Genomic DNA, 27732 nt, shown 5'->3' with positions numbered 1-27732 from the left:
GTTTATCACCATATTGTAATAGAAAAATTAAAATGGTTTAAATGCTTCAAAATATGTAGACTTCACAAATTACAGAATATTAATTAATAACATGGGAAAATAGTTAATATATTAAGTGAAAATCAGGTTGTTTATATATTGTATGTAAAAGGTTTATGAGAAGCAAAATATACATATAAATAAATACACATTGAGATAAAAGATTCACAGTATAATTTCCAAAATGGTGAGATTATAAACAATTACATTTTTTGTGTGTTTCTCTTCATTTTAAAATTTGTATACAAGAAGTATGTAATATTTTTAACATGAGACGATATTTTTTAAGCCTTGTATGTTACAAACAAGATAGAGAGGAGGAAATTACACCAATAAATCCAAGCTAATCCTACTTAGTTCTCAAACTTGTATCTGAGCTTCCCAGCTCCTAGGGAAATAAGAAGACTCCACAGATAGTACAGCTTTCACTGTGTGTATGTGTATGTCTATTATTTAAGAGTTTCGACAACAGTTTTTAATGAGGCATCCAAAAAGAAATGCAAAACAACATAATGACAATACTTGTACTAGCAGATTGAAAAAACAGTTGCATTTGTTATACCGGTGACTATTATAGACATCGACCCTTGGGAAAAGACATAGATAATAATGTTTGGTAAGGGAAATGCTACACAGACCATAGTTAAGTTGCCTTGAGCTGTCTTTTGGTTAAAATATGCAGTTTTCACAGGCATAATGTCAATTGAAGTTTTGTACAAGAAATATTGTGCAGGGCAAAGTTAAATGATTAAGTTATGTTGCTCTCTGGTGAGCTGGTGTAATATGAGAATTGAGCTTGGATGAACTTGAGCAGTAAATAGTTAACATGTGTAAGAGATGAATGTTTTACCTATTATGTTTCCCTAAGAGTGGAGCACATTTTTATAGCATCGGATGATCTCTATTTTATTAGAGTTTTGACAACTTCAGTCTTGTTTTCAAGAGAAGGTAAATCCAAATTATACAAACGTGAGGTTGCTAGAAAGAGTGGCTCTTCGTATTCCTTTCTCAAATAAAAATAGATTTATTATATTTTCTGATGATAAAATTAATGTGCTTACTGTCAAATTCAGAAAATAGAGGAAAGTGTGAAATAAGAAGAAAACCATCAAAAATTCCATGACCCCACTGTTATCATTTAAGTGCATTCAGCATTTAGTTATTAACATTTATATGTGTACATACATATGTATAAATATGTATACATTCATATGAATATAAATATACAGAAATATGTGTACATAAGTTATGCACATTAACATATGTAAGCACATAAATATCTGTTATAAACATAATTTTTCACTTCCAAAATGTATCATGAACCTATTTTCCACGTAAATAAAAACATATTTATAACATGCTTAATGGTAAAAAGAGCTAGATGTTTTTAATGGAAGAAAGAGCCATATGTTCTAGATATCAGTCAGGTAGTTATGAAAATAAAGGGGACTAGATGGTTTTCTTATCATCCAGTAATTATTTCTAAAGGTGTTATTTAAAATTAGTGGAATAATATTACACAGCTGTATACGTATATACCTATACAGATGTTTACGTATAGATGAACATATATAATTTACATTTGTATATGAATATGTGTGTGCTTTAGTAATTCACATGTATGTGAATGACATAATGGGTTAAATGAATGTGAATGATCTATTAATGCTTGGAATTGTTATGGAAAAATGGGTAGAGGCTTCCCTCTGGGTACTGTTTCCCTGCCAAAGACACTAGTATGTTGGCACAACTATCAGATATTCACAATCAAGATCCATTATGTGGGTTTCATCTCTCCCTTTGAATGGCACTTATCACCTTACCTGATTAGCATTTTATACTCCATATATCTTAATGTCTTTCTTTTCTTTCTAAGATACTTTAAGGACAATGATAAAAAGTGGGAATGCAGATGAAAAGTATCCTGTCTCTCAAAGCCTCAAATTCAACTTCAAGGGCTTCATTTCAGCACTTTTCAGAGCTGCCTGATTGACTACTCCACACACTAAAGAATGAGCAGCAATTGAGTCCAATCATGCTGAACTAAAAGGAGCTGTGTAAGGAAAAACTTTTGATGTAGAGTTCAACTGTAAGAGATAAACAGTATTATTCCACATTAAGAGGCTGCATTTTCTCATGTCAAAACTCAAAAGAACATTTTACCGTGGAAATTCTTTTGAAAAAATTTTTATTATATGCCTGTATTGAACAATTTGTAAGTCTGATATTTGTACTTTTGTAACTGCTACATGGCTTTACCTAGAGGTTCAATTATGACCTTGCATGGTGGACCCATTCTAAGCAATGGATAACCTTGCTGAGGTCAGAAAATATCAAACGTATTTTTTCTGAGATTTTTTTTGAGTTTCATTTGCAAATTACTCATAATTTTAGTAAAAGGTGATTCTCAGTCTTTTTTCCATTTTATGGCACACAAATACTGATAACACTTGTATCATTGCTATAAATGTTGGTGTATGCCCACAGATGGAGATAGATTGTAGGTACTGACAGCTGCAAGCTCTCTATAGCCTCTCAGGTAATCCTCATGTGTAGCATGGCAGAGTGGCATGGCCTACCAGTCAGAAAGTCTTGTTCCATAAGGATATTTTATATTGTAGTAAATTTAGTGTGCCTTGTCCACAGCTAATTAGTATAACAATGTGGAAAATAATTCTATTATTCAAAAATCAAATTTCATATAAATGAAACAGTAAATAACTAGAAACATATATTGGGAATAATTTTTAAACTTTCGGCTGTGACCAACTTAATCCTAAAGTTAGTCTCTTAACAATAGCAAAAGTTTAAAAGCTCAACTATATAACAATTAAAAACATACACTTCAAGTGGAGAAAAAAGGCATACTCAAAAGACAAAATATTAAGAAGCTTTAGATAAACATGGAAGACAAATACACAGATCGAAAAGTGGGGAGACAAAATTTACTATAGATTTAATGTACATAAAATACAATAAAAACAAAAAAATTCAAGTCAATAAACAAAGAAAGGCACATAGGACAATAAAATATTTCCTGACGGAAAAAAAAAAAAGAAGGAAAGAAATGTTGCAGCTCTGGGGTGTTGGAAGTGGCAGCCATTGAATGTTCTTAGAGCTTGGACAGACTTACCTAAATGCTGCTGCTGGAAAGGAATTTAAATGTTTTAAAAAAGTCTCTATCCACCCTTGTGTTCAGTTGTTCAAAGTAACCTTATTTGAAGGCTATAAGATATAGTCATTATATATCGACATTCTAAAATTTTCTAAACTCTCGTACCTCAAGTGCATAGTCTTGGTTTGAATTCCTAACTATAAGGTAATAATTAACCCAGCTATTCGGCTATGATGTTCCAAGTATTGCCTACCTCCCTGTTTGGTGGGGAAGAGGGGATCTCCATTTGCTTTCTTTGTAACTTTTCAATTCATCCACTCCCACATTTAGGGTCTATTATTGCTACCATCCTGCTTCTGATGGTACTTTCCATACAAATAGTTACTTATGGCCGGGCGCGGTGGCTCACGCCTGCAATCCCAGCACTTTGGGAGGCCGAGACTGGCAGATCACGAGGTCAGGAGATCGAGACCATCCTGGCTAACACGGTGAAACCATGTCTCTAGTAAAAATGCAAAAAAAAACCTAGCCAGACGTGGTGGCGGGCGCCTGTAGTCCCAGCTACTCGGGAGGCTGAGGCAGGAGAATGGCGTGAACCCGGGAGGCGGAGCTTGCAGTGAGCTGAGATCACGCCACTGCACTCCAGCCGGGGAGACAGAGTGAGACTCTGTCTTAAAAACAAACAAACAACAAAAAAAACCCCCACAAATAGTTACTCATGTTTTAAGCGAGGAAAAAGATTCATTAAAACAATAAAGGGACTGCATTACTTTCTTAACTGAAAGTCTAAAGTGGGCAAGAATTGATCTAGCAACTTAAAGGTTATCATCAAGGACTTAATACCTCTCTGTCTCTCTGACCTATCTTCACACCATTATAGCAAAGAAAGGTTATCTTTCCCAGCACTCTCAAAGGAAAGAGAAAAAGCTCCTATTTCCTGAAAGGCAGTCACATCTCACTACCTCATTGGCTCTGTTTTTGTAATGTGTCCATCTATGAACTGATCATTGTGGACAGAGAGATGGGCCGCGATGATTAAGTCAAGTAGGACCCACCTTTAGAAGTGAGGGTCAGGACAATCTACCCATATCATCTGGCTAAAAACGGAGGAGGGTATCGGTACCCAGAAAAATCTAGGTGTTATTTTCCTAAAAGAAAGGGAGTAGATTAAAAGCAAAAATGTCAATTGTCATATACTAATTTAGAGACTATTACTTCTACTTACAGTAGTTTCATCAGGAATAGTGCTCTATTTTTAAAATGAGAGTATATTTGGTTTTGGAGTAGAAGACTCAAAAGAAGTCTCTTCTACAAGGAGTAGAAGACTGTGTAACCCATCTAACTTAATTTTCACTCAACAAATTGCAAACTTAGCTTACTTCTAAAAATTAATAGCATGCATGGTCATTTCCACTCTTGGGAAAAAAACTGAGAATTACCCTATTTTACATAAGACACTATGGTAATGAGTTTTACTTTCTTATGACATGACATCTGTTGGTTTCAGATCAGTGATCCAGAACTGAAAAGTTTTATCTGGAATTGTCAAGCATTTAAAATTTCATACGCTAACAACTTAGGTTTTTCTCTTTCGAATCAGAATGACTTGAGGAAACATCTGCCTTATTTGTTCACTGTGGCATTTCCTCCCCTTTCTAATATTCTGGAATATGGGTAATGAAAACAGGCTTCATTCTATACATGGCTATGACCACCATATACCAATTTAACTATTTTTAATTAATCAATCCATGCAAACAAATATAAAATAATAAAATATGTTGCTTGATTTTCATTATGCTTCCCTAAATATAACCCATTCTTTTTTGAGATCATAGGTGTGAATTTTTAAAATATAATAGTATTACTTAATTACCTTGTCAAAATATTCCTTTAATATATTTTTCTAAATGTTTGTGTAATATCTTTTTATGCTACCCTTAGTTTTATTTGAATTTTTAGAGTCAGCATAAATACTTATTCACAAGAGCAATCACTTTGATAAACGTAATTTTTCATTTTTCCTCAATAGTAGTTTTTATTTTATTTCTCGATGTTAAGATGAAATCCTGGTCTGCTAAGCCCCAGCAACTGCTGCCATGGCTGCCATCCACAGGGAAATCTATCAGCCATTTCACGCTCATGCCAATAGCCACTGTCACCAGCTATTCAGATTGGCTCTTTATTATATATCTGGCTTATAACCAGTGATAGTGTTATTCTACATGACTAAATCTTCCAGCCTCTTCTAATCAAGCAGGAGATGTCCTGGAAGGGATTCTGGTCTAAGTACAAACACGTTTTCATAAAATTTATGTTTTATTACATCCTTTTCCAATAACTTATCAGTAGAAAAATAGAATTCTATGGAGCAGGCATGTGAAGCATGGCCTTAGCACAATCTCAAAGGTAAACATTTAATCTCACAATCGGTTCAGTTTCTCTAACCTCAGATCTACTTGAAAGTAAAATTAGAACATGTGAGGGGGGAAAACACTTTATTACTCATTAACTTGTTGGTTTTGAGAGAAACTTTAAAAATTCAAATTTAAGAAAAATCATATTTAATGAATGTTTTAATTTACACATAGATGAATGTGCATGTATGTGTGCACACACGCATACCAGCACATACACACCAGACAAATGGAAAAGCTGGCATAGAAACTATTTCTAAGTAATGCTTAACATATTCCACAAATTTTAGTCGAGTAATAGAATGCTTGTTTGTCATCATATTGTCTACATGTTCTAGATTATAGCTAGACTCAACACTATAATAAATGAAGGTCTAGGTCTTCAAACTAATTCGTGTTTGTCCTCTAATTCATATTATGTGTGCCCACAATCTTTGTTCAATTTCTTTTGAAAGAGTTACAAAAGAAATTACTAATTATGTCAAACATTCAAAGAAACATCTTTGATGTAGAATTAAACAAAAGTTGAAGTATTTCAACGAAGGGCAATGTTTTTTCTGACAAGAGAATATCTGAGCTATTCGTGCTATTAAACTCTACACTGTTTTCCATTTCAATAATGTCAGCTTTATCATGTCACTTTTCTTCTTGGCATTTCAATTTCAGTAGTGTTTGCTTTGTTTTGGCCTATTAATCCCCTTACTTAAATTGGTGCCAGTCTTTCCCAGACTACATAGTTCTTTGATAGATATACAGTAAAGGAAATAATTTAAAAACATGCATTTCTAACAAACTTGGGAATGGCAGACAGTCTATGCCTTGTCAAGAAGTTATTTACCATATCTGGATTAGACACATTTTCTGCTACATACACACAGTCTTCCAAGTAAATTTTTCTACTAAAATGTATCTTTACATTAAGTTGTTCAGACACTGTTTGCATTTATTTAAGAAGACATTGTACTAATAATTCTGAAAATTTATAATGATATGTGGATTGGACTCCAGAAAGGGGCAAAATATTTAATATCTTCATAGGTTATTATGTGTGTTAGAAGAGGAAGAATTCTCTTCATGTAAGACCTCTATAGATATACTGAGGACTAATCATCAAACCTGGAACTAAGGTTCCTGGAGTAAGAAACACAGAAATCTGCTCTTAGTTAATGGATAGTGCTTTGGATGGGCAAATAAATTATGTTCATTTGTAGAACAATTACTTTAGAACCCACTAAGTACCAGATAACTCGTTTAGGTTTCAGGAATACATCAGAGTACAAAACAGACAACTATGCCTCAATGTCCTCCTGTGCTTTACATCCTAGAAGGAGGGACTGACAGAAACAGTCAATAAGTAGATTATATAGAATATTATAAGTGCTATGATAGTACAGGGTAAGGGATTTGGTAGTGCTTGTGTGCAGTAGGGGTTGCAAATTACAGAAGGTAGATGAGGTGAGTCTCACTGTGAAAAATCACAATGGCAGCAGAGTGAGCAAAGGGGAGAGTAGTAGATAGGGTCAGTCAGGTAAGAAGGCCAGGTTTTGCAGGGCCTCTCCGGCCATTATAAGGACTTTGGCTTTTACTCTAAGTGAAATGAGAAAAAGGGCACAGCATGATCTGACTTAAGTCTTCAAGGATAACTGGCTACTATGCTGAGAATGGGTTGTATGGGGCAAAGGGGAGGCAAGTGGTTAAAAGGCTATTGAAATCATCTTAGATGGGACAAGAGTGGAGGGAGAGAAGGTGGCAAGATACAGTTGCATCCTGGTTATAGGCTGACAGTAGAGCCAATGGGACTTCCCACTGGAATGTACAAGTGGTATGAGATAAAGAGACGAGTGAAAGAGGTCTCCAAGGTCTTTGGCCTAAACAACTGAGTGAGAGTTAAGGTGCCTGATAGCGCACAAAAGGCTGACAAGAAAAAAAACATTTCGTGTAGTAATGTGTGTTATGGCACTCATATCATTTCTAAACCAGCCCCCAAGAGAAATTTTGCCACATTTAAAGAGTTTCATTCTAGAGAGCGGGTGGGGCCTCTCTCTTTGTGAAGCTATTTAAGAATGATAGCTCCAGAGGTTTGAGGGTGTAAGTTCATACACAGCCTGAAGATGATGAAAAACAGAAGTCAGAAGTATGAATGTGGAGTTTCGAAACACAAAATTTATCATTTGTGAAGCCAAAATTGGTGAAGGAATAGAGAGCGAAATGCTAACTGGGTAACAAACGTCCTTTGAGTCACTAAGAGACAAGCCTCAGTGAAGGGAAGTGGAACTAGAGACTACATAGTGAAGATTAGACTCCATGAGTCCTAGTGGTGAGCCTTCTTTTTAGCCTGTCCCCGCTCAGAAAAAGAGATGTGGGAAGGCTAGGATACTTGCACTCTGTTTTGAGGAGCAGGATAAAGGTAATATGTTATTCTCTTTTGATTGTACTTCAGATGTGATGTAGTCTTGCATCTTGCAAGACTTTTCCACAGTCTTGCAGTAGAAAAAAAAGGTTTATATGTTTTGCAATATTTAAACTTGCTTTTGACAAAATCTCTTGATTTTCAGAACAACTTTTTGAAGTAGGTAAGACAAGTGTCTTAGTCAGTTCAGGCTGCTATAATAGAATACCACAAACTGGGCAGACTGAGCAACCAACGTGTATTTCTCACAGTTCTGAAAGGCTGGAACTCTGAAATCAGGGTGCCAACATGGTTAGAGTTTTGTTGTCAGCCCGTCTCCTGGTCCACAGATAGCTGTCACTTCATTGTATCCTCACATGGCAGAGAACAAAGAGGAAAAGCAAGTTCTTTCCTGTCTCTTCTTATAAGAGCTCTGTGATGGTTAATATTAAGGGTCAACATGATTGCATTGAAGGATGCAAAGTATTGTTTCTGGGTGTGTCTGTGAGGGTGTTGCCAAAGGAGATTAACATTTGAGTCAGTGGACTGGGAGAGCCAGACCCAGCCTTAATCTGGATGGGCACCATCAAATGGCTGTCAGCATAGCTAGAAAAAGCAGGCAGATGAAGGTGGAAAAGCTAACTTGCTGAGTCTTCCAGTCTTCATCTTTCTCCCCTGCTGGATGGTTCCTGCCGTTGAACATCAGGATCCAGGTTCTTTGTCTTTTGGACTCTTGGACTTACACCAGTGGTTTTCCAGAGGCTCTCAGCCCTGCAGCCACAGACTGAAGGCTGCATGGTTAGCTCCCCTACTTTTGAGGTTTTGGGACTCTCACTGAGCCACTACTGGCTTCCTTGCTCTCCAGCTTACAGACAGCCTATCGTGGGACTAATACCTTGTGATCACGTGAGTGAATTCTCCTTCATAAACTCCCTTTCCTATATATGTATATGCCATTAGTTCTGTCGCTGTAGAGAATCCTACCTCATTCAGACTCTAATCTCATTATGTGAGCACCACCATCATGACCTAATTACCTCCCAAAAGTCCCACTTCCAAACACCATCACATTGAGGAATCAGGTTTTAACATTTGAATTTTGTGGAAACACAGACATTCAGGCCATAGCAACAACATGAGTATTATTATTCCTATTTTATAGAAAGATGAAACAAAACTGAAGCTAAGAGAGGTTAAGCAATAGGCAAGGTATTACAAAGCCAATACATTGTTAAACCAGGATCACTTTTTCTAGATATACATTCATATACAAATCTTGTGATCCCTGCATTCTTACTGTTATCCATTCTTAACCAATACAGTTGGGAAAGCCCAGGAAGTATTAAGGCAACTGGCAGCTATACTTCCACTAAAAACTAGTGTACACAGGCAAAGAGCACACTGATAAGAACAGCAATTAGTCTAAAATTCTCTTTTTTTGTTGTGTCTCTGCTAGGCTTTGGTATCAAGATGATGCTGGCCTCATAAAATGAGTTAGGAAGGATTCCCTCTTTTTCTATTGATTGGAAGAGTTTCAGAAGGAATGGTACCAGCTCCTCCTCTTACCTCTGGTAGAATTCGGCTGTCAATCCATCTGGTCCTGGACTTTTTTTGGTTGGTAAGCTATTAATTATTGCCTCAATTTCAGAGCCTGTTATTGGTCTACTCAGAGATTCAACATCTTCCTGATTTAGTCTTGGGAGGGTGTATGTGTCGAGGAATTTATCCATTTCTTCTAGATTTTCTAGTTTATTTGCGTAGAGGTGTTTGTGGTATTCTCTGATGGTCGTTTGTATTTCTGTGGGATCGGTGGTGATATCCCCTTTCTCATTTTTTATTGTGTCTATTTGATTCTTCTCTCTTTTCTTCTTTATTAGTCTTGCTAGGGGTCTATCAATTTTGTTGATCTTTTCATAAAACCAGCTCCTGGATTCATTGATTTTTTGAAGATTTTTTGTGTCTCTATCTCCTTCAGTTCTGCTCTAATCTTAGCTATTTCTTGCCTTCTGCTAGCTTTTGAAAGTGTTTGCTCTTGCTTCTCTAGTTCTATAAATTGTGATGTTAGGGTGTCAATTTTAGATCTTTCCTGCTTTCTCTTGTGGGCATTTAGTGCTATAAATTTCCCTCTACCCACTGCTTTGAATGTGTCCCAGAGATTCTGGTATGTTGTGTCTTTGTTTTTGTTGGTTTCAAAGAACATCTTTATTTCTGCCTTCATTTTGTTATGTACCCAGCAGTCATTCAGGAGCAGGTTGTTCAGTTTCCATGTAGTTGAGTGGTTTTGAGTGAGTTTCTTAATCCTGAGTTCTAGTTTGATTGCACTGTGGTCTGAGAGACAGTTTGTTATAATTTCTGTTCTTTTACATTTGCTGAGGAGTGCTTTACTTCCAACTATGTGGTCAATTTTGGAATAGGTGTGGTATGGTGCTGAAAAGAATGTATAGTCTGTTGATTTGGGGTGGAGAGTTCTGTAGATATCTATTAGGTCCGCTTGGTGCAGAGCTGAGTTCAATTCCTGGATATCCTTGTTAACTTTCTGTCTCGTTGATCTGTCTAATGTTGACAGTGGGGTGTTAAAGTCTCCCATTATTATTGTGTGGCAGCCTAAGTCTCTTTGTAGGTCTCTAATGACTTGCTTTATGAATCTGGGTGCTCCTGTATTGGGTACATATATATTTAGGATAGTTAGCTCTTCTTGTTGAATTGATCCCTTTACCATTATGTAATGGCCTTCTTTGTCTCTTTTAATCTTTGTTGGTTTAAAGTCTGTTTTATTCACAATAGCAGAGACTTGGAACCAACCCAAATATCCAACAATGATAGACTGGATTAAGAAAATGTGGCACATATACACCATGGAATACTATGCAGCCATAAAAAATGATGAGTTCATGTCCTTTGTAGGGACATGGATGAAGCTGGAAACCATCATTCTCAGCAAACTATCGCAAGGACAAAAAACCAAACACCGCATGTTCTCACTCACAGGTGGGAATTGAACAATGAGAACACATGGACACAGGAAGGGGAACATCACACTCTGGGGACTGTTGTGGGGTGGGGGGAGGGGGAAGGGATAGCATTAGGAGATATACCTAACGTTAAATGATGAGTTAATGGGTGTGGCACACCAACATAGCACACGTATATATATGTAACAAACCTGCACGTTGTGCACATGTACCCTAAAACTTAAAGTATAATAATAAAAAAAAAGAACAGCAATTAACAGTTATGTTGTCTTAACAGAGAAACACATAGTCAAGCTTTCACTTCTTGTTTCCATATGACAAAAAAGCAAAGAAAAAAAGATCAACTTTTCATGCTACTGGATAAGGTGGGTAATTTAACCAATGTAATTTGCTATTGATAATGCGGTCGTTAACTGCAGCTTTTAGCAAGTCTTGGCCTCATTAGCCTCAAGGCCAATCAACACTAAATCACTTTACATATACAAAATGTCTGTGAAATGACATATATCCTTGTACATATTTTACTGGGTACATTATAAAATGCCTCCCTACTATAGTATTTTGAGAATGATTTTGACATTATTAAAATATAATTTATTTTCTTTATTAAAGAAAGTGAGTTGACTTATGTTCTTTTCTTAGAATAAATGGCAACAGTAAATGACTACATAGCATACTTAGTTTGAAACATACAATATCAGTACAGTGGCATTTTAACTATGATGACAGCAATTTTATAATGATTAAAAGATATCTTGTAAACATGATTTACATTACTTACATAGCATTTGCAAATAATTATTTCTTTTAAGAGATACTTTCAAAAAGATATTTTCAGTAATTCGAAAGTACTGATTATAATGTTGCTCAAATAAACTGTGAACTGTCTTCACAAATATGTATATTTTATAAATGTAACTAATAAATTTTTTCTAAATGTGTTTTCCTAACAGATAAACTTTCAAAGTAAGAGGGAACATTTTACTGTTGTGCACCTGGGTACGCTATTCATGGTAAATGGTATTTATCTGTATCTTTTTTTTCTTATAATTTCAGTCCTTGCCCAAATAAAGTGTTTGACTTTGAAGTGTTCCTTCTACTAAACTGTGTTGCTCTTTAGTTATCTGTTTGACTAAGAGATTCAGTTGGTCATAACTTTACTCTGCTTCCAGGACTAGCTGCTTAAAAAATGTGAGGTTAGCCTGCTTCCAGAAAACAATATAATAATAAATGATATATAAACATGTATTTAGTACAGGACCTGGGGTGCACATGCTCACTAAGTATTAGTGATGGCAATACCAGCAATTACGTTTGTGTCAAACTAATACTTATTTTCCCTTCTATTCTTCTCAGTAAAATGTCTGCACTGCTTTCAGTATCCAGTGCTGAGAATTCTAATCACCCAAGCACACATTCAATTATTTCTTACCCAAACCAGTAACCAGTAGCCCATTGCTCTCAACATGGGACATCTGTGTTTGAATCAATGGTCCTCTGCAACCTAGCCCTGAAACACCAAATGCATTCCCTTGAGACGACTGTGAAAACCAAACATTATTGAAGTTCTAGCCCTGAGCATGGCTGACTTGAGGTCAAATTCAGTTACAAAAAAAATATTAATAGAAGTGGAAAAAATTAAATGATAGATTAGGAGACATATTAGGTACAAGCACTTGATTGTTAAGTACCTTGAAAGGAAGAAAAATAAATAGAAAAATAAGAAAAAAAGATTAGTAAAGAAGTCAGGAAAAAAGATGTTTAAAGGGTCAGGAAAATGAGAAAAGGAAAGTTAAAAAAAAAAAGCCAAAAAGTATAATCAATTGCAATTAAATCTGTTTTATGCCTGGCACATAGCTTACTATGTGCATGCTTCCTAAAGACTTAATGACTCTTTTTTCCCCCAACATAGCTCCATAAACTTCCTGTATATATCTTTAATAGAATAAGATGCAATTATTAGGATATAGAGGTTGAAAATATATGTTATTATATATAACACAGCAATTTGATATATAAAAGTTTTGCTAAATTAGTATCATTCCCTAGGTAGGTTTATTTCTCAAGTAGTGATTTTGTGCATTTGTGAAATTCAGACTTTTTATTCAGGTACGTTTATTTTAAGGAATGGGTATGTTTATTTGAATGAAGTGGACTCAACTAACAGGTGTTCCTGTCCAAAAGACGTTGTTGGAATGAGCAGATAGGACACTTACAAATAAAAGTTAATTCCCCACATCTAGTAAAAGGTTTAAGGAAATTACTAAATGTCCAGAAAATAAGTAAAAGTATCAAGTGTTAATCTCAAAAGTTTATGTTAAATTTCTACTATCCTTTCCTCATAAAATTTCCAGACCAATATCAGAATATTATCCAGATAGAGTATTAATGTGTCCTAAATTTACTATTATTTTGTAAGCTGAAAGGGAGAGATAATCTAAACAAAATTAGCAGGTTAGAGAAAACATAGACATGAATTAACTACTTTTAATGAAGCAATGGGTGTGTAGAAAAACTATTTTTTAGAAATCTGTGTGAATTGTAAACATGATGAAAAGATCTTTTGAGAAGATATTTCTGAACTATACAAATGATAACTTACACATCATGATGAAAGATTTTCTCAAAGGGAGTTAGAAGTTATATTGTAATAATAAATGCTTTTAAAGACACTGACAGATTAAAAGACCATACCATAAACCAAGGCTTTAGTTACTCAAAAAGCTTTTGATGAAATAAACTCTAATCTGCAGTCTATGGTTCCATATTTGAAGCTAACAATTTATGCGGTTTTATCTTTTGAGATACATTTGGTCATTGGAAATTTAATAGTCAATAGCAGCCTCTTGAAAACTTCAGATTTAAGGAGCCTCCTGTGCAAACTGAAGAATTCACTGACTATAAAATTATAGTAATTTTAGCAGACTTAGAATCTAATGATTACTTTAACATTCATGCTGAGATTTTTCTAGATGTTGGCTAATATGTGTCCCTTAGATAAGTATATTTTAGTTTCTCTAATTTTTTTCTTATTGAAAAGTGAATAACTTTTAATATTTTTTCCCAATTGTACTGTAAGCTTCGCCTCAGTGCAATGATAAGTTTTTGTGTCTCTAAGCATGAGTTGGAACTTTTGAAAGATGAATTTTTTTCTGGAGATACACTGAATATACATGTATTAAAGTTTATATCTAATGGCACTCCAATCCAGAAGTAAATACCGATTTCTTTTACCATAGGTTAGTTCTAGGACTTTTCATAAATGTAATTGCATAATATATAGTTTTGTGTCTAGATTCTTTTGCAAGTCACAAGGTTTTGCAATTAACCCATGATGCTGTATCTGCCAACAGACTATTCATTTTTATTGCTAGGTAGTATTTCATTATATGAGTAAACCACGGGACAATTTATCTGTTTTCCCCCTGATAGACATTTAGGTTGTTTGGGCTATTATGAATAAAGCTGTCATGAACATGCTTGTGTATGTTGTTGTATAACGTATTTTCATTTCTCTTGGATAAATACCTAGACTTGTGACTGTTGAGTAATATAACTGACATACGTTTGTCTTTATAAAATATAGTCAAACCATTTTTTCAAGTAATGGCACCATTTTACACCATCACGAGTGAAGTTGCTCCAAATACCTATCAATTTATGGTGCTGTGGTCCTAGAGTCAGCATTTTGAAGCAGTAGCTTTTTGATCCCCAAGCTTTCTAATTGAAAACGGAAAAGAGTATGTAGACACAACTATATATATATATATATATATATATATACATATATATATATACATACATACATATATATACACACACACATAGTGGCATTGTTAGTAATGACAAAGAAATCTTTGAAATGTATATAAATGTTAAAGAAAATGAATTCGTTAGTAAAGGCGATATAGCTATATAATAAAATAATACACATACATTAATTGGCCATTTTTATTTTCAAAAACAATTCAAACCTACAAAAGAGTTGTAAGTATATTACAATGAATTCCCATATATTGTTCATCTACATTCACTTATGTACCAATGATAATACTGCTTTTTAAAAAAATAGCAGCTACTTATAGTATTTTAAAAGGAAAAAACTACAGATCACATTTCCCTTTAGGTAACAGCATAAACTGCATGCATTACACAAAGAAAAATGTTCTCAGTGTTTCTCTCTGGATAGTAAAATTATAGGTGGTGAATTATGTTTTTCTTTTTGCCCACGTATAGTTTATACACTTTTTACAAAGAGCAGGAAAAGATAATAAAAGGAGCTATATTAGTTCTCCAGGAGCTATTTTCTAATATACATAGTTCTTTTATTTAAATTCTAGGTTAAAGTGAAAATGTCAATCACCCTTGTGAATCTTTATCAAACTAGAGCAGCAGCCCACCTTATTTAGGGATTGTACAATACCTTATTATTTTTGGATCCTATGATTACCTACTGAATATTACTGAAATCTGCTTAATATTTTAGAAGTCTGTATAAAGCTAGAAAAAACTATTTTATTTCAAGGTTGACAACTTTATGTAAAACATAATTGGTAAATTAATACCTTTCATTTAGATTCTGAAATTTCGAAGTAAATAATTCTGGATTACTTTACTTGAAAAAAGGTGCTGTGGAATAGAATACTACTTTTGATGCTATGATTCTAAAATAGATTTTTCTCCCTAAACCTCACTACATCATGTCTATTTCAATCCAGGCTACTGCCATCTTAAACTCCTTCTGGAGTTACCATTGATTACAGAAGATAAATGAGTTAGAGTTGCTTGTGGATGAGATGGTTGCCATTGATATATGTCTACGACAATGCGCTATGTTTATGTGGTTATACAGTCTCAGAAAAGAGTTGTAAACATTAACACTGGACCTAAAATTTTCATTGTTTCTTGTATTTCACCAATGTTTATCGTATATGGCTTGTAGATTTAGAGGCAGAATTTGTTAAGGCACAATATAGATAAACTATAAATATGAAAGCTCTTAGCCTAGAAACCAGAGGCACCTAGAAATAAATTATAGGCTCTTTTATATATTATAAAAGCTAAACAAACAAACAAACACAAATAAAAGATGAATTTATGAATGAATTATTCTATAAATAAATATTGACTAAAGCGTTCATCCATAAAAATATTCACTTCCTCTTCCTTACATCAGTGCAGTGTTTGAGCACCTGAAGGTGACTCTTCCTATTTGAGAATTCTTCCTTAGGCTGAATTGAAATTTTTTCTGTAAACCTTGAAGACATATATAATATTACTATCCATGGCCCTTAGGAGAACTGTGTTTTCAGGGTTAAAATAGCTTAATGTTCTGCTGTTCAACTTATTTTATAATTCTCACCTTAAAATTATAATTTTGCAACTATAAAAATAGAGTTAGTAGTAGTAACTATGGAAAGATTCATGTCAGGTTATAAGACACTTAAGGCTATAAATTTGCAGGTGAAATTCCAGATCAAAGGGAAGGAGTAATCAGTGCCTTCAAGCCTTATCAGCACTGTATATTGAGTTGTGCTTCTGAAAAAGTGTATTTGCACTGAAAAATGCAAATTGTGGATCTTGACATTTGAAAAATTCATTATCAAAGTGAAGATATTGGAAGCTTAGTTTTTGTACAATTTCATATTTTAAATATTATAGGGTTTGTTTAAAGCAGCATTCCTGTGGCCATTTTTCACAAGATGTCTGAAGGAAAATGTTCCAGAGTAAAACAAGTTTGGAAAAGGCTGCATGTTCTATTTAGCTTTGGATCTTTATAACGCAAGATAACATACTGAAGGTTCTACTTTGTGTACCTTTCATAATGCACACTGGGAAATGCTTGTTCAAAGCAAGTTCATTGGTATATTTGTTTGTTTAACCATTTATTTAACATTATTATTGTTACACTGATTACCTTTTCTTTCATTGAACCAAATTATTTTGTTAAAGATTCAAGCAAACCATTCAAATACAAAATTGTTCAATCAGGTTACAACTTAAAAAGAGAAATGGCAAAAACCAAGAATCCACAATTTATACAATTTATCAAAGATAAGCACATAACAACAGATACTAAAACTACCCCAGTACTTATTCTTGAGATGGTTATTATTTTGTTCAGCATAAAACTGTTTAAATTTATTTCATTATTCATTAAAATGCTATATAAAATGTCATATGTCATAAGAATGAATATCACTATTGTAGTGTTATGTAAATTATTAATTGATAGCATTAATGATAGGTTTTTAACCAAAACTTGTAAGACTTCATCAGTGTTTAAGGGGGGGAATAAAGCAACAATTTATCAGAGTAAATTTCACCTTTTAAATGGAAAAGTGTACTGTACTGCAGTAATGATGCCGTTACAGAATTTTATCTAACCTCCCAACAGCAGTGATTCACTAATATCTGTCCTGAGTAAACAGTCATTCTTTCAAGTCCTGAAGAGGCCTGTGTCCAATGTACCAATCAAAAAATTGCAGACAAAAAGTAACTCAGCTTAAGCTATTTTAACAATGTGACATTAATTATGATGGTATGGCTGAGTTCAAGCTAAATAGTATTTCAAGTTTCAAATCGTTTGGATTTCTTTTTGGTTATATAGTCCAAACATATAAATCAGCTGCCTTCTGAAAATTGGAGTTTTAAGCAGAATCTCACTAAGACTTCTCTTGTTATCTAGATCTAAATAAAAAGGGATTTACATATTGTCAGCATATACTGAACAGAAAACCTTGTAAAACAGTAATAAACTGGAGGGATGCATTAGTTTTAACACAAAGCAAAACCTTGTAAACTTAGGAGATAGATAAACCTGCCAATAGAATCACAATTTTAAATGTGAATCTTTATCGAAGTGGTAAAGCAGTGTAAAGAAGGGTTTTAAATCAGTTAATTAGTCTTTATGGCCACTTCTGTTGACTAGAAGTAAAAACACCAGCAGAAAGGAAGATAAATTAAGGAGTACCCCCAGAAAAGAATTGCAATTCATGGTAAATAAGAAAACAGAATTTCTCTCATTAAAAACTAAACAAAACAAAAATATATAAACAAAACCCAAAAAAATCTATGTCATGTGTCATGAAAGACAAGTTAACAGAATGTTTCAACATCAGTTGTACTGTTATATCTTACAGGAAGCAGAAGAGAAATTAAGCTTTGTTTCAGTACTGAATTAAATTATCAAGAGCGGAGTGAGAAGACAGCTATTTTTATTGTACCACCATACCTTCTGTAATCTGCTACTATATATTCGGTCAACAATTCTTGTGGAAAAAAAAGTTGCAAGTAACCAAAAAAAGAGTGTTTGGAAAAAATAAGTCTAAATTGTGTCACCAGTGAAACAATACAAAATGAAACAACCACAACAAAAACACTTGAATGGCTCTATTGAGGCAGTAATGCCATCCAAACCCAGAGCAACACATGGACTGTTCATCTCACGTTGTTTTCCACATTTTTTGCACAGTGACTATTTGTAACTACATGTATATGCAAAAGCATATTATGAAAATCCAGTAGCAGATAGAAGTCTTTGGTTAAAGTTGGAATAACAAACACATAAATATGAAAATGATATAACAGGATGGAGCAAAAATAGAAGACAAAGGAACGAAGGTACAGTAAATTAAGTGATTTCTGGTTAGGACTTTAATTCATTTGGACTCTTCCCCTTTCAACCGCTCTAAAAAGTAAAATATGCAGGTGTTTTCCAAACAAAGTTACAGGCTTTCAATTATAAAATTAAGAAGTTCTATAATTCTTTGGGAAATTAATATGCTAAATATCATCATTCTGAATTGACTTTAGTCTAAAATTCACCTATGATGTGTTAATGCAGTCAATACAGAGTCAGGTTCGAAAGTGTTAGAAGAGATTTAGAAAAGTAGTAACATCTGTTCTAAAAGATGCTTGATGATGTATTTATATATTGATTTATATATACACTTAAAGAAATTCAAGAAACATCTGTAAAGTCCTAAGCTATTTTATAGGATTCTGGATTTGGTAACCTATCTGCTGTTTGTTTCTCAGCAAGTGTTCAAGAACACGGCTCCCAGCGTTTTGGTGTTTGCCCCCAGAAAGATGATGGGGGCCTTTTCTTTGATGCCTGACCTGAGGAAATCCTTTCATATATTAAAATCATAGCCTAGTGGTATTGTTTCAAGGGAATATCCGTTGATTTATCCAAGAGCTTGTGCAAGCTCTAGGGTACAACAAGGTTTAATACAGATTTATTACAAGACTTAGTTGTTATTTTTATTATTCCAGAATATGTAAAGTCAAGACAGAAATAATAAATATCTCTGTTACTTGAAAGTCAGGGCTCTAGTCACTCAAGCAAAAATGTCAGACATGTATTGTTTTTATACCCTAAAGAATTGTGGCATGGTCAGTCAGAAGGTAAAACAACACAGTGGCTGTTAGAGAAGTAACTGTGTAAGTACCTCAGTAGATAAAGCTGTGGCATTTTAGTTGCCCTCACACAAGAAGAAAAGAGCAGAAGCATAACAACTTTGCACTCAATTGAGCAAGAAAATGGGAATGAGCATTATTTCTTGTGATTTGAAGAGAAATACCTTTTTTTGTTTGCTTGTTTTTTACTTGATTGAAGGATTGAGGTTTGAAAAGACAGATGGCTAAATTTGTTTAAGATTCTGAGTCCATTCAGTTTTTTGCCACTGTCATATAATGCATGTTTCCAAATTAAACCAATCATATTTTCCCTTTCCTGTGAATTCTAGGATAGCACATATCACACTCACTCTTATATCTTAGCTACTCATGCACATCTGAAGTTCTTGGTAAAATTATAAGCTCCTGGGCAACAGGGGCATTTCATCTGCTTATTGTGTCCTACAACACTTAAAGCAATGCTGTGCACAGCTTGGGTTCTCTTTAAATATTTAGCACATCAGTAGGCTTTGCAACAAACGGGATATTCACAATGAAGAAATAATACTATAGACAAGTTTGGAGCTCAAAAACTCCAACGAATGTAGTTGACTTGAAATACATGTATGCATTTTGTGGTGCTTTGTATACAAAAAAAGTAAAACATGAAATTAAAGAAGAAACTACAAAAATATCTTTGCTACTTCTTCAGAGACTTAAAACAACAACAACAACTACAACTGCAACAACAACATTTGGCTGGGTGTGGTGGCTCATGGCAGTAATCCCAGCACTTTGAGAAGCCAAGGCAGGAGGATCACTTGAGACCGGGAGTTTGAGACAAGTCTGGGCAACACAGCAAGACCCCCATCTCTACAAACTATTTTTTAAAAAATTAGCTGGGCATGGTGGTGCATGCCTATAGGATTAGCTACCTGGGAGGCTGAGGGTGTTGGATTGCTTTAGCTCAGGTGTTTAAGGCTACAGTGAGCTATGATCATACCACTTGCATTCCAGCCTGGGTGACAAAGTGAGACTCTGTCTCTAAAATTAAATTAAATTTAAAAAACACTGTCTATCCCCTGCAAAGTTTTACAATACTGATGTAATTATTTAGTTTTAATCAGGTTGGCCAGTTTCTGGCAGGTGCTGCAAAAGCAACATTTAAATAGAATATGGCTAGATGGACTGCTTTCATATGTGCAAATGCTGCAGGTTTTCCCAAAATAACCTGTTAGAAATTTCATTGCTATTTTCTTAAGACTTAAAGAATGCTGCCTAAAATATGGATGATAAAATTCTGTTTTTCTAAAGGCAAAATCAATACATTCTGTGATCTAGAAAAGATGATTTCGAAAACTAAGAGCAGAACAGGAACATATAGGGAGAGGTGCATATGTGTTTGTTTTGCATCTTAATTTTAAAACTATTATTTGGAGATAAATCTTATCTTTAATTTCATAATCTACTTTGCATGAAGGCATTTGTGTTTCACTAAGAGGTCACTTACCTGTACATCTTTTTGTACATTTAAGGAGTCAATGGAAATAAAATTACAAAAAAGGGCTTTTATCCCCCCAAGAAATTAGATCTTAGCAAGGATCTCTTATTCCCTACTCAGTCAGAGGAACTGGCACTCCATTGATCTCTGTAGAACATCCTAAGGTCTCCAGTAGAATAAATCAAGAAATAAATATATAATATATAATACACAAATATATACAATACTAAGTGTGTGTGTGTGTGTACTTAAATGTTTGTGCATGAGAGAATGTATAATTACAGTTTATAATGCTCCTTCAATATGAATACTAAGTTCACCGTGTTCTTTATAATAAGGTTCTGGGGACTTGGGGCAGAGCAAGGTGGAGGAATAGAAGGCTCCACCGATTTTCCACCCAAAACGGACACCAATTTAACAACTATCCACACAAGAAAAAACCTGCATAAGAACCAAATACTAGGTGAGCACTCAAAGTACTTGGTTTTAACTTCATATTGCTGGAAGGCACTGAAGAGGTAGGAACATCAGTCTTGAATCACTAGGGCCAAACCTCCCCCCAGTGCCAGCAGCAGTTGTGTGATGCTGAGAGCGTGACTGTGATAGCAATGCCATATATCTTGATTGTGATTGTGTATACATGGTTACATACATTTGTCAAAATTCATCAAGCTGTACATTGAAGGATGGAGAATCTTACTGTATGTGAATTATACCTCAATATACCCAGTAATTGTGACTTGAGTAATAAGACTATCATATCAAGATGTTGTCTGATAGACCAGATATTGTGGGACTACCAACTCCTTGATTGGAATAACATTCTATAAATGTACTTAAAACTGGTGTTTGATTTAGGACAACCATTTTACAGTTTTGTTTCATATCAAGCTTGTAATCCATTAAAACATCCTATATGTATCTAGTTTCTAAAAAATTAAATGCAGTACTTGATACTAATACTTTAAAGATTTCATCTTATGTATTTAAATCTATCATATGAACTTGATGAAATCTTTTGTAATCTACATATTGTTATACAAAGGATTAGATATTCTATACAGTCTTGCGTCATTTACAATTGAGTCAATATGTTTTTTCACAAATCATCAGAAAAATGCAAATAAAAAAACCACAATGAGATACCACCTTACCCCAGCCACAGTGGCCAATATTAAAAAGTTAAAAAATAGATATTGGCATAGATTTTGGTGAAAAGGGAATGCTTATAAGCTGTTGGTGGGAATGTAAATTAGTACAACCTCTATGGAAAACAGTATGGAGATTCCTCAAAGAACTAACAGTAAATCTACCGTTCAACACAGCAATCCCACTACTGTGTGTATACTCAAAGAAAAATAAATCTAAATAAATTAATGAAATATCTTCGTCCTTAATCATTGATAAAATCTTCAATATTGGAAGTGAAGTTACATATGTTCTGGATGTTATCATTTTAGTTCTTTTTTATTTGAAAGAAACGCTTTAAATATTTCTTTTAATTTTTACTACTGGTGAATTGTTTTAATTAAATCATGTAAATTACTGGAAAGTTTTGTTTTCTTCATATCTCTTAACATTTATAGATTTGAGTGTTTATAAAATGTATAAACTTTATATATTTGAGAGTTTTAAAAATATATAATTTTTTAAAAATGATGTCATATTACATTTTTGTATGAGAATATATCTTGTTATTTACATTCATTCCATAAAATTAGGTATATATAAGTAATCCCCATTGTTTGAAGTTACATAATGCTATCCTTTGCTTGAAGTTGTGATATTCCTAACCTTCTAAATTGTTCTGTGAAACATGAACACATACACACACAGACACACGATCTCAACAGAAAAAAATATTTTCTATACACATTACAGTTCATTTTTAGATTTGTTAGTGTGCAAACATTTTCAATTATAGAACAGAAAAGATTCCTCTTCCAAAAAGTGAGGTACATGTTGACATGTATGTCATCATTTGTGAATCATCAATCATCATTTGTGATTGAGAAACCATGCTGTATTCTCACATAATTAGGTTTGGATACTGAAATATTTTAGTCCTGTTATAAGATGTGCAAAGATATTTTAAATAGCATTATATTCTCAGAAATAACATTATGTAGATTTAATACTTCTTAATAATTAACTATTTCTATTTACCCATCAATTTCAATGATTAAATATCTTTCAAGATTCTCAAAATAGAAAACTTGTAACACACGATAAGAAAATGACACCTTTTTAAACCAACCCTCCTCTATTTCTGGATACTTGAGATCACTATTTCTTCTACCTTATAATCCACTCATTCAGAAATATCTTAAATTTCCAAGGGAGACATCCGAGGCTCATTTGGTTTTGCAAGTTTTCCAGGCAGGTAAGAATCAAGGAATTCAAAGTAGCACACAGAGCAGGAGAAATTAACTTACAGATATGGATATAATTTAGGCATGCACACAGGGGCTTGGCTGATTTTAAATGTACAGAATTATCTACTTCATGTTTCATAATGTCTTCTTTATTGTACTACATATGGAAATGCCAATAAAAACTATTAAGCTAAAAAATAGTTTATGAAAGTTGTAAAATGTTAGTTTGCATTACACTTCAATCAAAATTATGGCTAATTCAAAGCTCTGTTCATTACCTCTCTCTTTTTCTAGTTCAGTTCCTGCAATACTCCCCAAAAAGTCCTGTGGGCATCTAGATGAAAGATTGGTTCCAATATATAAATTAATAGACATTGAGGCTAAGAGGAAACCACCCCTAAGTTGTGGTATGATTGTTTTCATACTGAGAAATAGCACATATTTTATGTGTAGTGAAATTCATAATAAGAATGCAGAAATAAAAGTGTGAACTCTACTAATAAACAGGAAAAAATATTCTGCTAAATTTTTAAAATTAGGTGAGAAGTGACAAAATATTTTCAAAAATAAGTAACTCCAATGAAACATACAAAATATATGATTTTTCAGGATACTGAGAAAACATGTTTTCTTTTTCCACAAGTAATTTTTCAAACAATATTTTCTAAACCTTTTAAATTTAGTTATCACTATATTCTTGCTCTCAGGGGGCCCACACAGCAGTTGTAAATATAGGACAGGTCTCACATTTACTTAAAACATGAATGAAGAGGAAGAAATTCAAAAGTAACCAAGCTTATCATAAAATGTCAAGATTACAGAATTGGGAATTTGAGAGCTAAATTCATACATTTTTTAAAAATATATTTTTGTATACCTTCTCTATAACTGTGTGACTCATGTCTTCTACAAATACGACTATAAAAGAGTAGCAAGTGAAGAATTCCAGAACATAGGAAATTAGTTAAGGTATATTGATAAAATGTCGGCAATAGATCATTTCTTAAAACACTTACACAACATTTGATGCATATTTAAAAATAAATGAAAAAATCAAGAAATGTCAAAATATAGAGAAATGGTCGGTTTTGCATAATAATTTGATACAATAGTGTTTCGTCTTACCTCTACTACCAGTTGCTGAAGAGACGGTGATGCTACAGGATACAGACTAGAGTTCCCCCTTATGGGACTGTGGAGGCTAATATAAGCCACAACATTTTTCTGAAGAACCTTCTTGAAATCCTGAAATAATAAAAAAAAGGATCTATCTGTAACACAAATAAATAGATTCTACTTTATTAGTTAGATGTTGAATAATGAACATTTCATTTCATACTTAAAATTATTATATTGCGTAATTACCTTCTTTTTTTTTTTTTTTTCTTTCTGTCTTTTTTTTGAGACAGAGTCTAGCTCTGTCACCCAGACTGGAGTGCAGTGGCATGATCTCGGCTCACTGCAAGTTTCACCTCCCAGGTTCACGCCATTCTCCTGCCTCAGTAGCTGGGACTACAGGCGCCAGCCACCCCTCCAGCTAATTTTTTGTATTTTTAGTAGAGACAGGGTTTCAACATGTTAGCCAGGATGGTCTTGATCTCCTGACCTCGTGACCTGCTAGCCTCAGCCTCCCAAAGTGCTGGGATTACAGATGTGAGCTACCGCACCCGGCCATAATTACTTTCTTAAAAAAGTGATCCTATACTATGTAATAGTGTACACAAAGATTATAAAAGGATTTTAAACAAGAGTGGTATGAATTAGATATATAATAAATATATTAAAGCATGTTCCTGACAAAAGTCAAATTTTAAGAGAAAATGTTCTTCAAAGGTTAACACAGTATGGATTTAACTACAGAATATGAATGCAACTTAATTTTAGAGTTACTGAATAAGAGGAGAGATATAGATAAACCACTTCAGTGATGAATAAAACCAGCCCTTTACTTTTGAAGCAATGAGCTACTCTGCACAAAATAACCCTGTGTTATCAGCAAAATGGGCCATAATACAATGTAATCTTGCAAATATTACCTTAAAAAAAAACACCTGATGCATTTCATGCACACAAGCTGCACCAAATGATTCCATGTAATAGTTTTCCACTTCTCTTCTGCTCCTTACCACACAAAATTGAACACCACTGATCCTATAAAGAAGGACCACTACATCTTTCTGCCATTTTCCTGTTTTTTTGTGCAAGCATTTAACAAATAATTGTCATGGTGGCAGTTCTACAGAAATGTCCTAAAAGATTACGTTACGTCATAACTCGGGAAAGTATCTTTCTTCTTCTAATACTATGAAAAGAAAGACTACAAGGACTTGTACACCTGCCAAATTGATAATGTCATCCTATTTTATTTTTATTTTTTTCATTGTAAATCGATAGCTTAAAATTGTATAATTTTATGGAGTACAAAGTGATGTTATGATTTATGAATATAATGTGGAATAATTAAATTAAGCTGGTTAACATATTCATCATCCCAAATACGTTACATTTTTTGTGATGAGAACACATAAAATTTACTTAACAATTTTGAAATGTATAATACTCTATTACTAAGTATATTCACCATGCCACACAATATATAATAGAGGTTGACCATTTTCTCCCCATTCCCTCCATACCCCAGTCTGAAACCACCATTCTACACTCTGTTACCGATGAATAGAAAAAGAAAATGTGTTATATACACACAATGGAATACAATTTAGCCTTGAAAAACAAGAAACTTCTCTCTTTTGTGATAACATGGATGGAATTGGAGAACACTATGCTAACTAAAAGAAGCCAGGGACAGAAACATAAATACTGCATGCTTTCACTATTATCCATATTTTATGTTGAAAATTCAGCTATACCTCTGAAAGAGGGCTGAAAAGACAATCATTTAAAATTAGTAAACATTTTAAGTGCACACAAATGATGAATTTTAAGCTTGAGTAATTTTTCCATAATATTGTTCAAAAATATCTGTTACTTAAGTGCTATGAAATATCAGCTTCTGTTAGCACACTACCACATAGACACTGTCTATATGTTAGTCTATATAATTCTCATGAGACTCTCATAAGATAGGCATTAGTAGACTCATTTGAGGAATCAAGTCTTAGGGAAGTTAATCTTGCCTAAGATGACATATTCTATAGTAAAGAGAATTTGAACTATGACTTCTTTTACTCCAATATCTATAATATTTCCACAATAGCCTCTGACAAATGAAGATTCTTCACAGAAGAAATGATACTTTTTAAAGTATAGAACCTATTTAGCAAAATGTTATAATTTTTCTCAAAGATCAAGATCAGTATTGAATCAATTCTCTAATAATTCTGTCTATAAATTTCATTGTTAAGTTTATTGACCAACATCATCTAATCCTCTTAACTACAACTGTGGGTTTCCAGAGTTTTCTATGCAAGCAAAATTAAATGGGGCAATATGACATGTCAATAAGGGCTTTCCTCACTCGCCTTCACAGGGGAATATATTTAGAGCATAAATTAGTTTCAGTCTAACATAAACTCTTTCATTCTGAGGATTACATTTGACATGAGTAGGCAAAGCAGGACAACTAGCAGTTTTCTAAATTTCTCTTCAACAGGATGTTTACAAAATGGCTTCATGAACTGCATTGAAACAATCCGGTGAGACACAGTAAATTATAAAAATACATTTTATAAGCCAATAATCAAATGTATATTATTTACCATTTTCACTACTCACTCATATGTCTTTGCCCATCTAGTCACCTAAAATGCCAGTAAATGAATGTATAATGAGTTGCTAAATGTAAATACATATATAAACATTCAAAGACATTGGTACTTAATTGTTTTGAATAGGAATAACCTTTTTAACACAATTTTTTTCCTGTGAAGTCCCACATTGTAGTTGTTGTATTTTTAGCATCATTGACTAAGAAAATATACAATTATCAAAAGGTACAATGACTTCACAAAAACTTAAAAATGAATGTGCATTAACCACAAAAATATCAACTTACTTTGACAAAAACTATTGCTCACACACACATGCAAGCCCACATTGATTCAACTTACAGGCTCTGACGCTTGATGCTCAACTAAATTTTATAACAAAATTTCCCATGCATTGGGGTTTGAGATGTTTACATTAGAAACTATTAATTCAGACAAGCCTAGTCTATTCTAGTTCAGAAATATATATTTTAGTTCAGAAATATATATTTTAATTTATAATTAACATAAATTAATCGTGAAAGTTACCAGATAGGTATCTAGAAGACCTAAAATATAGTTTGATATAGCAAAATACATCTTTGGAATTTGAAAAGAATCTTTAAGGCATTTTAAAGATATGTGCTTTACTGTTACAGGAAAACTAAAACATTAATTTCATTGTTTCTGATTTATTAAAAATGGTATAGATTACAAACATATTCCCTAAACTGTTCTTTAACTTGTTTACCAATCTTTAAAGTAATTTGGAATATGAGTTTGAGAGGTTGGTTCAGCTATTTCTTTTCCAGGTTAC

General features: G+C 33.5%; 1 protein-coding gene across 14 annotated transcripts in view; it reads right to left on the bottom strand.

Annotated features, from left to right (window-relative positions):
- Nucleotides 1-27732, bottom strand: part of NAALADL2 (N-acetylated alpha-linked acidic dipeptidase like 2) — a 1370084-nt gene that overhangs the window by 302280 nt on the left and 1040072 nt on the right. For all 14 annotated transcript variants that reach the window (XM_063722339.1, XM_063722336.1, XM_063722335.1 and 11 more), the window contains one exon: nucleotides 24334-24453. In XM_063722339.1, coding sequence (XP_063578409.1) covers nucleotides 24334-24453 — 120 coding nt within the window. The remainder of the gene's footprint in view (nucleotides 1-24333; nucleotides 24454-27732) is intronic.

This window comes from Pongo abelii, chromosome 2 (assembly GCF_028885655.2).
Source record: "Pongo abelii isolate AG06213 chromosome 2, NHGRI_mPonAbe1-v2.0_pri, whole genome shotgun sequence".
Classification (NCBI taxonomy): Eukaryota; Metazoa; Chordata; class Mammalia; order Primates; family Hominidae; genus Pongo; species Pongo abelii.
This window is presented reverse-complemented; position numbering and strand designations above follow the sequence as displayed.